The 10,572-nt window shown below is 32.5% G+C and overlaps 2 protein-coding genes across 3 annotated transcripts; both read left to right on the forward strand.

Annotated features, from left to right (window-relative positions):
• The first annotated feature begins 559 nt into the window (after positions 1 to 559).
• LOC126855953 (protein PET100 homolog, mitochondrial) lies at positions 560 to 1,569 on the forward strand. The gene is made up of 2 exons (XM_050604068.1): positions 560 to 721; positions 1,202 to 1,569. Exon 2 carries the CDS (start codon positions 1,213 to 1,215, stop codon positions 1,450 to 1,452), a length of 240 nt encoding a protein of 79 aa, XP_050460025.1. The 5' UTR covers positions 560 to 721; positions 1,202 to 1,212; the 3' UTR covers positions 1,453 to 1,569.
• Positions 1,570 to 1,977: 408 nt separating this feature from the next.
• LOC126855845 (ras association domain-containing protein 4) lies at positions 1,978 to 7,079 on the forward strand. Of its 2 annotated transcripts, XM_050603860.1 has the most exons (11): positions 1,978 to 2,233; positions 2,657 to 2,751; positions 2,864 to 2,994; positions 3,263 to 3,338; positions 3,424 to 3,564; positions 3,658 to 3,831; positions 3,894 to 4,113; positions 4,189 to 4,391; positions 4,468 to 4,750; positions 4,842 to 5,061; positions 5,142 to 7,079. In XM_050603860.1, exons 1-11 carry the CDS (start codon positions 2,194 to 2,196, stop codon positions 5,200 to 5,202), a joined length of 1,644 nt encoding a protein of 547 aa, XP_050459817.1. In that variant the 5' UTR covers positions 1,978 to 2,193; the 3' UTR covers positions 5,203 to 7,079. The 2 variants fall into 2 exon arrangements, with proteins under 2 accessions (XP_050459817.1, XP_050459815.1); XM_050603858.1 differs by having other exon boundaries at positions 1,979 to 2,233; positions 3,894 to 4,391.
• Positions 7,080 to 10,572: the final 3,493 nt, after the last annotated feature.

The following is a 10,572-nucleotide window of genomic DNA, read 5'->3' on the forward strand; positions in this document are numbered from 1 at the left end:
ACATTTGTAGTGCATTGCTACCAACGCTATAGTTTTGATAAATATTATGAAGGTTTTTTTTATTAGAAGAGAAATGTGGTTTTATTAAATTGTCACATTTGTTTCATTGTACAAAAAACTGCTTCAATCTAAATCTATACGCAATGGAACCATTGTTTGTCGCGATGTTATCACAATTAGCTCGTATTTATTAATTATATATATTTGTAAATTCCATATTTGTTGCTTTTTCTTTATCGTGTTCACATTGGAGATGTATTTTATTTCATCACAAAAAAATATGGGTTTGAATGAAAATGCAAAAAAATTGACAATTAAAAATCGAGAAAAATAACCTCTCGTTTTTTTAAACTTGTATTTCGCGGTTATATTTGAATTTTCTATCAACAACCATTTTACAATTGGCACCCGCGGATTATCATATGAAAGACTAAAGCCCATCAGACTGCGCATTAAAAATTGAAGATTGGAATTTAATCAAAAGAAAAAGAACTAAAATTTCTTCGTCTTGATTGGTCAAATTTCAATCTTGAAATCTCAATCTTCGGTGCATAGTCTGATACGGACTTTATGGTTTCCTTTCTATATATAGTTTGTGATAACGGAGCATAACGAGATCTTTGTACACAAGGCGGAGAAAATATTAAAGATTAATCTAAAGTATCTCTGTTATGTGTTTTTCTTAATGTTGCAATTTTCATTCCTTGACATCTGTTTCAAGGTACATTGTTGTAATTTTTGCAATTTTATCTATATAGATTATATTTCTTCATATTATACTGCCATGTTTTTATTATTGCAAATTAAATTCCATTAACATTTATATCTATTGACTGTATTAAACATAAAAAAGGTTTCTTCTGCTTCTAATCAATCTTTATATAATTTTCTACAATTTTAGTCAACATATAAAAGAGAAAAAAAAAAAAAGAAATTGACAAAAATATTTGTGGATTAACTGATGTCTCATTCTGGTTTATGCATATAATTAATAAATTTTGAATAAAAAAATTGCACAATTGAATTAAGTAGATGCAAATAATTATTGGTCAGATTTGATCACACGATCAAATGTGTTGTACAACAAATAATTATTATAATCATCATTATAATAATCATTTTAAACTGCAACATGCACAGATTGCAATTGAATCAATATTGAAGTAATTAGTTATAATCATAATGTATCCTTTTTTTATAGGTACTTGAAAGATGGGTTGGGTATTAGAAATAGTCAAAATGTGTCTGTATATATCGTTCCCTGTGGGAATATTTCACTATGTCAATCAGCCAGCTTATTTTGATAAACATGTGATAAAGGCTAAGCAAGAACACTACCCGGTTGAGAGTAAAAAAGCAAGTGAGGAAATGGAAAACTTTATTCGTGATTTCAACGCTAACATTGAAAAGGAACGTTTGGAGGCTATGGAAAGACAATATGCAAGCAGTTAAAGAGATAATATTGTTGTAATGTTTTTAATTATGTAATATCATATATTGTATAGAAGGGAATACCTTAATATAGTTAATAATATGACAAAAATATTAATAAACTATTTCTAATTCTGATATTTTTTTATATTTAAAACAAAGATTAGTGTAAATGTTCACATTACAAAATCTGTGTTAATCATGTTCAAGCTTATTTTTTTTAATTTTTTTTTAATAATTCATATATCGAAAATGTTGAAATTTATTATTTTTTCCAGAATAATTTGTAATAAGCGTTAGAAATGTACATAAAATCTTTTTTTTTAATTATATAAAAATATTTTAGATACACTTAGAGACACAACAAAAATATATGTATATTATTCTAAAAAAAAAAGAAATAATTATTTGATTCCACATTTCGGTTTTCAAAAAAACTTATTTATATCTTTTTGAATATTTTTTCAATAAATATATTTTATTGTCAAGTGAAAATTTATGAAACTGTTACAGTTTTAAAAGACAAGAGTAGATCTAGATGGCTAGATAATTGAAAAGATGGCGTAGCGTCTTCTGGTCTTTTCTCTTTTCTACAGTTACCGTCAAGTTACCATACTAGTAACATCTGTAATTAACCCGCATGTCATTTTCGATGAGAGCGAAATGCTCCGCTAATATAAACAAAATGGTTTGAAACCGTTCGAAGCTTTTGACGAAAACACCCTTCTCGTTATTTTTCTGGTGTATCGTGTATCTATCATCATGTGGAAGTGTCACAAATGCGGAAAACCCGTTTATTTTGGTGAGCTTTTGCAATTTGCACTCGTTGATGGCGATGTGTTCATTTTGACAAGTACCACGCTATTAGCAGTTTAGTGGAGTCGTCAATTATTTTGCTATGAGACATTGTTTATAACTTTAAAAAACATCTATATATATAGACAGTTTCAGTTCACTTCATAATAATGACTTATATCGAACAAAGAATAAAAAATAAATTTATAAAAAATCTAACAATCATCTGTTATATTATTTTGATTACGTTTATAATAAATGTTTAAAATTGTCATTTTTGTATTTTTGTACATTATTTATACATTATACAACGAGAATTAGAATTAGAATAACAAAAAATATACTGTGTTAATCGTATATACCTTTGAAAAATAATTTAGATTTTGATTGAATTAGATAGGTTCTAATGTATATATGTATTAATTTTTAGCTGAACGTAAACAGTCTTTAGGATATGATTGGCATCCAGAATGTTTACGATGCGAGGAATGTGGAAAGCGGTTAAATCCTGGGCAACATGCAGAGGTATTGCAAGCAAACTTATTTCATGAATTATAGATTAATACTTACAGTTATATATACAAAAGGTATAATATATTATAATATATAATGTATGAAATATTATTATGTTAATCAGCATAAAGGTGTACCTTATTGCCATGTTCCTTGTTATGGAGCACTTTTTGGACCTCAATTATTTGGTCATGGCACAAGAGTAGAATCACATACAAGTTTCGGGAAGAAAGAAAGTAGACCATCATTACCAAGGTGAATATGTTTAAAGATTTTGTGCAAATAATGTAACAGAAACTAATTTGATTATTTGCATTGAGAATTTTAACTTATTGTACAATTTTGTGATTGAGATTCACTATATTAATATAAATCTATAAAGAAATTTAAAATTTTATATTTAGAATAGATTCTTATCTCTCTTATGCACGCATCTGTAAAGAGTTTTCTCTGGAAAAGATCAACATTTGTTTTATCAAGATAATTATTTAAATAATTTTCTAAAGATATATATTTGTTTCAGATCACACTTAGAATCCAAGCTGAAAGTTTTTAATCAGTATTATGAAGGCAAAAGTGGTGGAATTCGAAGCCGTGAGGTAAAAGGATGTCTTAAATCAATTGTATTATCAATGGTATAACATTCTGAATTTCTATATATAAATAAATAATGATTAAAAATAGGTCAATGGAAGATTGATATTAGAAGGTGCATTAAGAATTTATTGGGGAGTTCGTGGTGTAATTCATCTGAAGGAAGATGATGATCAACGCACAGTAGTTACTGCACGAAATAGAAATTCATGCAGACATAGCGTTTCTGAGGTTTGTCATTCCAAATTTATCAATCATCCATTCAAAGTTTAATACACATAATAATGACATTGTTTGTTCATTATTTTCAATTGTCTTAAACAGGATATCGAAGATGAAGATAAAGTAGATGAGCTGTCCAAAAATACATCAGATAGTAGTACAGAGAATAATACAAAATCTGTTCCAACATCTCCGGATCATTTAAAGAGTCTCACTCTGCCCATGAAGCTGGATGTTAAAAACATGGAATGGGATGAGCTAGATGAGCTTCTACAGGTTTGTCCTTTAATGTTCATTGTTTGATTTACAAAATACAAATATGAATGTTGAGATTGCAGGTTGAACGAAAAGTTGAGGATGGCAATAAATTGTATCAGACAATGCCTGAAAATCTCCCATCAATAAGTTCGCAATCTAGCGTGGATACACCACCGCTCTCGTCCCAGTCAAGTCTCGATCGATCAGATTCTCGCGAAAACTCGGAAACGAGCAGTCCTAATCATCAAACTGTTAGCCGAGAGGATAGCAGCGTAAATAGCACACCAACGCACAGCATAGGTAGTTCATCCAGTACAGACACACCTGGCTGTAATTTAGGAGCTTCTAATCGAAACGGTACGCTTCGAAGAGTAGAGTACTTTGACAACTTGGAGAAAAATGCTGGCAATAGATCTATCAGCACTGATGATAGCTGGATCGAGAAGGGTCTGAATCGATCGTTATCTGGTCCCGATTGCCTGCAAAGACACAGAACTGATAGCGATACAGATTCGGTGAATTCCTTGCAGTTCAGAGAGGATGACAATATGACTATGTCTACGGACAGCGGATTAGAGGTATCGCATCGCTACAATTCATTTTATTAGTCTTTCTTTTTTTAAGTATATGTGCATTAATTTATTCTGATTACAGCTGGACGGTGTTGTTTTACGCCGTAAGCAAGGTTCCACCGCGATCAGACGACGTCCAGGTGGCAGACGTCAATCGCGTAATCGATTACGACGTCGTTGCTCAATCAATGGCCATTTTTATAATCGTGAAACCAGTTTTTTCACGCCACCTCATGGTTCACAAATGTCCGTCTGGGTGACGAGTTTAGTGAACACTCAAGAAGTTATCAATCTTATGCTGGACAAATATAAAGTTGACGCCAAATCCGATAACTTTGCGTTATTCGTAGTGCGCGACAATGGAGGTAAGAGAGCCATATGATTTTCTGGAGAATAAAAATTGATTTATACACGCGATTATATTTTCCTTTGCGCGGGTTGCATTGTTACCTATAGAACAAAGAAGATTGAGAGACGACGAGTATCCTTTAGAAGTCAGGGTAGTCCTAGGTCCGCATGAGAACGTTGCACGACTCTTTCTGGTTGACAAGTTATCCACACCTGAAATCAGTTCCGATGTTGCGCAGTTTCTTAATTTATCTTTAGCGGAATGCCATGGTATACTGCAACGTTATCATTACGAAGAGGAACGTCAGATTCTCCTTCTAAAAGAAAAGTTGGTATATGCAGATAGCAATTTGTAGGTATAAATAACTATATAAAAGCTTGCTATATTACACAAATACAATATTTCAGATATAAAGAAATGCGGAGAAGAATAAAACAAAGAATGGAAGAGCTAAAAGTTCGATTGTAGATAGAATGATAAAAATCAAGGTATGCAATTATTTTTATATAACGCTTAACAAATTTCTTTATAAAATAATATTTATGCCAAGGATCTATCATTCATACTGTGCAATATGTAATTGCAATGACATGACACAATTTATGGCATTTTAGTTTTATTTGTAGCTTAACAATTCGTTGTTGCATTTTTTTCGAATCTTTGAGTCTCTATTGCATTTATCTATAGTCATTATATCTGAAAATACTATATTGTAATTGGAGTTGAAATCTCTAATAATTCTATTAAATTTTCATTTATCAAGTCGATATAAATAATATTAAGTGAGAAATATTATTCCTACATAATCTCGATACATCTTCTCTCGAGTAAAATTAATGAAAAATATAGAAATATTTTTAATTCATCTTGTAACATAAGCGAGGTAAATAGAAATGCAAGCACTGCTAGGAGAAAGTAGTTATTGCTTATAAAAATATATAATAGTAAAGAATTATATTCGACGTTTCTATTTAGCGCGAATGTTATTTGTAATCATGCAAAATTTGTATTCGTCACGATGGATAACATGCTTTTTATAGCAATCTTTCAGCATTCCGATATCTCGATGGAGTGATAAAAAAAACAATGAAAACATATTTTTCTATCGGTATTTAAAGAAGATCCATTTATCGAAACATCGAAACGAGAAATTATTATTATCGGAATAAAAGTCGATGATAACTGTTAAGAATTTAAAGTCTTTAATCCTTTGCATTTCGTTGCGTGGCCCAGATATAAGTGGACGTTTATATATTCAGCCGAGCACACAATTACTGCCAGATACTCTGATATCGCAATCCGAGACTATTGTTGCGAAATAAATTGTAAGGTGTAAAGCAATTAATCGTCATAATAATTGTACCGTGTTGCGAGGATCCATGAAAATCGCCGTCTCAAGCTAGTCATGTTTCACGCTTAATCACCGATATCGATTGCATCCATCCCATTTTCAACTAAGGGCCAAAAGAGCGTCGTATACTGAGCCACGTTTACGTACATTATAAAATATGTTGTCTCGATCTAAATACGCTCTCTCAATCTGCCAGTATAGAATAATAAATAATGAATAACGCGCCACACGACGCATAATAAATATATATATATATATATATATATATATATATATATATATATATATATATATATATCTATCTATATATATAAACATTAATAACATTTAAAGTGTATTTGTATTTACAAAAATATGTCTACTAAAGGATATAATAATCTCCTAGATTGTAAACAGTTTTTGCTAGCAGTAAGAAAAAAAATGTAATCCTTATGTATATCGATTAACAGAACAGTTGATATGCGACGCTAGAATAAGTTCCTCAGTTCGCGCGCGTCGATTTTTCTACTACTGATATAAATGAATAGATATATAGATAGGCGTATATATTTTTTCATACGCCAATTATAGATAAAGATATACTCGATAATCATGACGTATTCGAACGCATTTTGCGCTGGAAAAGTAAAATACGAAACTGAAAACAGATATCTAAATATTAAATATTATATAAAAAAAGGGAAAAAAAGAAATCAATTGTAAGGAGAGCTTGAGAAATGAATCATGTAATATCGTTGACAGAATAATAAAATGGTATATTACTTCTTTTATAGGTATATTTTCCGTTTTCTTGATCTGAAACGAAAAAGAAATTGTTAGAGTGGTTTATGAACAGATCTATATATTAGCATTAATAATTAACCATAAATGATCGATAATTCTCGTGTGAGAAAATACCCTATCTCCTGATAAATCCCATCTACTGATAAGGATAATTAACGGGAGGTATGTTGCTAGGAAAAGAATAAAGATATCGATGTAGGCGTAAATGTGAGATTGGACAGAATGTATTTATTTATCTTTAAAGTGTACGTAGAGTAAAGTAGATCAATGCAATTGTTATGAGTAGTATCGAATAGAGTAATTGTTCATACGAGTTGCTAGGAACGAGTATGCATACCCACAACACCGAGGAGCTTCAGCCGCTCATTTTTTTTTCTTATTTTTTTTTCACGACACTGATATACATTAAACGTTACAAGATAGCAATAACGATTATCACCGCGCCAGACGTTCCATCATCATCATCATCATCATCATCATCGTGTTATCATAGTTACCTTACAGTCACAACACGTTTATTACACGATTTATGAATCTTTCGGCATCGTGGTAGAGACGCCAGATTTTCAACAACAATGTACTACATTCATACAGACGCTCGCACTCTCGCAGATTATCAGAAAGTATCACAAAAGCGCGATGCGCGTAATTACACAACTAACGTAGTCCCGTTGAGATTTGTAGAATTAATTATGATTCGCCGAATTGAATCATTCGCCGAGTCAGAATCTACGCACGGACGTTATTTTGTGTATTTTTTTTTTTTTCTACGAATATATTGTATATAAATCGAGCTTTTATATGTGTATCCGAACGGAAGTTACGAATTTGTAACGATCGTTTGCGTCGATAGTGATAGTTATTGCGATCATCCGACTTGTATCGAACATTTTGCAGTTTTTGAATTTGTAAAATTTTTACATACAATCGAGGACGTCTACGAGCGTGCCAATCTGACACTATTTCATTTCAAGCGCGCGTTATTTATTAGAAAAAAAAAACTTTTACGAATATCCGGCATGATTGCGCGCATTTAATGTCGTAAAAATTCTCGTTTATATAGAGCCGGAATAAAACTTGCAGTTTATATAAGGCAAACCGATGCTTGCACGAAGATTGCACGATTAATGATTGGCGAACATGAAACTCGTGTGGAGACTCGCGATTTTTTTAGGATTCTTGCAAAAGAATCTTTACAAATAATTTTATATATAATTTATATATAATTTAATGTATTGATTGCTGTGTTTCTCTCATTTTTTAAAGAATTATTGAATCAATATTTGTGCAATTGAAAAAATTTTCTAAAAAATAAGCGTTTTGTAATATATGAAAAGAAAAAAAAAATTAACAAATTTTTATGTATCATGTAATGATACATAAAATCATGTAATTATTTTCATGTGATTTATCATTGATATAATTTATTGTGAAAAAATGGAAAAGCTCGAATTGGTTTATTAGTATGTTAATTAATGTTTTTTTCCTCTGCGTATTTTTGAGACTCGGCGATGATTCGATTCGATTAGATAACAATAATTAATCGAGACGATAGTGCGAGCAATATTCTATTGACAAGTGTATTCCTGACTGTTTTAACGTACAAATGAGAATACAAGGCAGCATTCGTCTTTCTCGTACTGTCCGAACACGATACGATTATTATTATTTCGTTTCCATAAAGTGAAATAAAATCGTTTCACAACTCTATGCTTCCCTATATAAAAAGTATCTGCAACCTCGTACAGATCCATCAGATCTAATCTTTAGTATACTATATAAACTTATATTTTTCAATATTTATAAAAAAAGCAACAACATATCCCAAAGCGATCTAAAGTACTTCAAGTTCTGATGACATTTAAAGCAGCGAGGATAACTTTTGAGACAAGGAGGAGCGATGATCGGTTGAAAGTTCACCGGGAACGAATTTAAGAGAGTTAAAAGAATCGTGTCTTCTCCTTGTGTAGTTAAAAACAATAACAACCTTCTCTAGACCTTCTCACTCTCTCTAGAGAAGGGAGAAATAAGGCTGTGGAGAAGGAAAAATAAAAAGAGGTCCGCCAAATATCGAACGTTTCACTCACACACATATTGTGGTACGCCGGTCACCGTCGTCCATTATCCATTATCTTCGAGACGACGCCGCGAACTCGCTTATCACAATCTGCGTATGGCGTACATGAGCCTTACAAAAAATACAATACTTGCGTGCGCTCGCGACTTTTGTATGTATATCACAGACGACCGGCGCACCATCGTGTCGCGGCTTCGTCGCGCTAAACGCGCACCGCTACTACTTGCACTCTCGTCCCGCACGGCGATTTTCGCGAAAAATTAAAGGGGGTAAGGGAGAGAACTGAAAAGGGGGACACACGATATAAATCGCGCGCGAGGCGAATATGAAACTGGGACGACTGGACGAGTTCGATTCGACGGCCTCGCACGAAAACACACCCCCTCCGTTTATAAATGTACTATCACTAAAGTTCAAGTCGCAAAGTTTCAAAGTGCCAAGTTGAAGAATTTTATAAACGCAAAATATATATCGCAGCTCTTCCGAGAAGCTCTTTTCGAGAAATTATCGGTCTTGAGATGTTAGCAGATTTTCTTCCTTTTTTTATAGAAAATGAATCATGTGCGTTTAATATACAGCGAATAAATATGTTGTAAATTTAATACATGTAATTGAATTGCAGAAAAGTATTTTTCTTTGGCACATTTGACACTACTCGGCTTTGATCGATCGATATTAATTTAATAATTGTATATCATAAATACGATTTTATCCGTATAAGAATTAAGTTGCCAACGCTTGGGAAAGACATAGAACTCGTTGTATGTGACGACGTATGATATATTGGAAAGGGAAGCAAATGGAAATTGTGAAAAGCACAAGAGATCCTATCCTGGTCGAATACATTATTCGCGCTTAAGTATTCGATGTGCTTTTTTTTTCATCTTCCACGCATCTTTCGCTCTCATTTCGTCCCGCAGTCTTTCATTATCTTCCTCTCCATCCCTCTTATTCCGGAATCTTTTTCTCCCCATCTTTTCGCTCTTGTCCGCATCTCACATTCTCCCCTCGTTTCTTGTTCTCTCTCTCTCATTCATCTCCATTCATTCCCTTACAACGCTCGCTCTCAACAATAACAATCGAATATGAATTAGAAAAATAACATTATATCGTAGACAACAATTGGTTACAATGTATATAATATATATACCGGTAATAGTGGTGTGCTTATTTTTTTTCACACACAATACTTTTTTTTTTATTATCCCCCCGTTATTTAAAGCGTGCCAATGACGTGGGGCGCCGCGCTAAATGGCTCATAAAACACTACAATTAATTCGTCGTCTCATAATCGTCGTCTGTTTAACTTGGTCGATCGATCGTCGATCACGGATCGGCGCTCGCGATCGATGGGGATCGGATTCAGGTGGGAAATTCACGCTTTTTTTGTACCAACGGCCGTTTATATAATACATGTAATATATATATATATATATATATATATATATATATATATATATATATATCGAACGCACTTTTCGCGAAAACGCGGCTTCGATACGCGATTTATGCGCATCGCAATTGCAGACAATATTACGATCGATTTTACAATGGATGCCTAAGACGATATTCCGCAGCCGATATCGATTTGATGCCCATTTCGTTTTCAGCATAAAAGGATTGAAAC

Source organism: Cataglyphis hispanica, chromosome 17, assembly GCF_021464435.1.
Source record: "Cataglyphis hispanica isolate Lineage 1 chromosome 17, ULB_Chis1_1.0, whole genome shotgun sequence".
NCBI lineage: Eukaryota > Metazoa > Arthropoda > Insecta > Hymenoptera > Formicidae > Cataglyphis > Cataglyphis hispanica.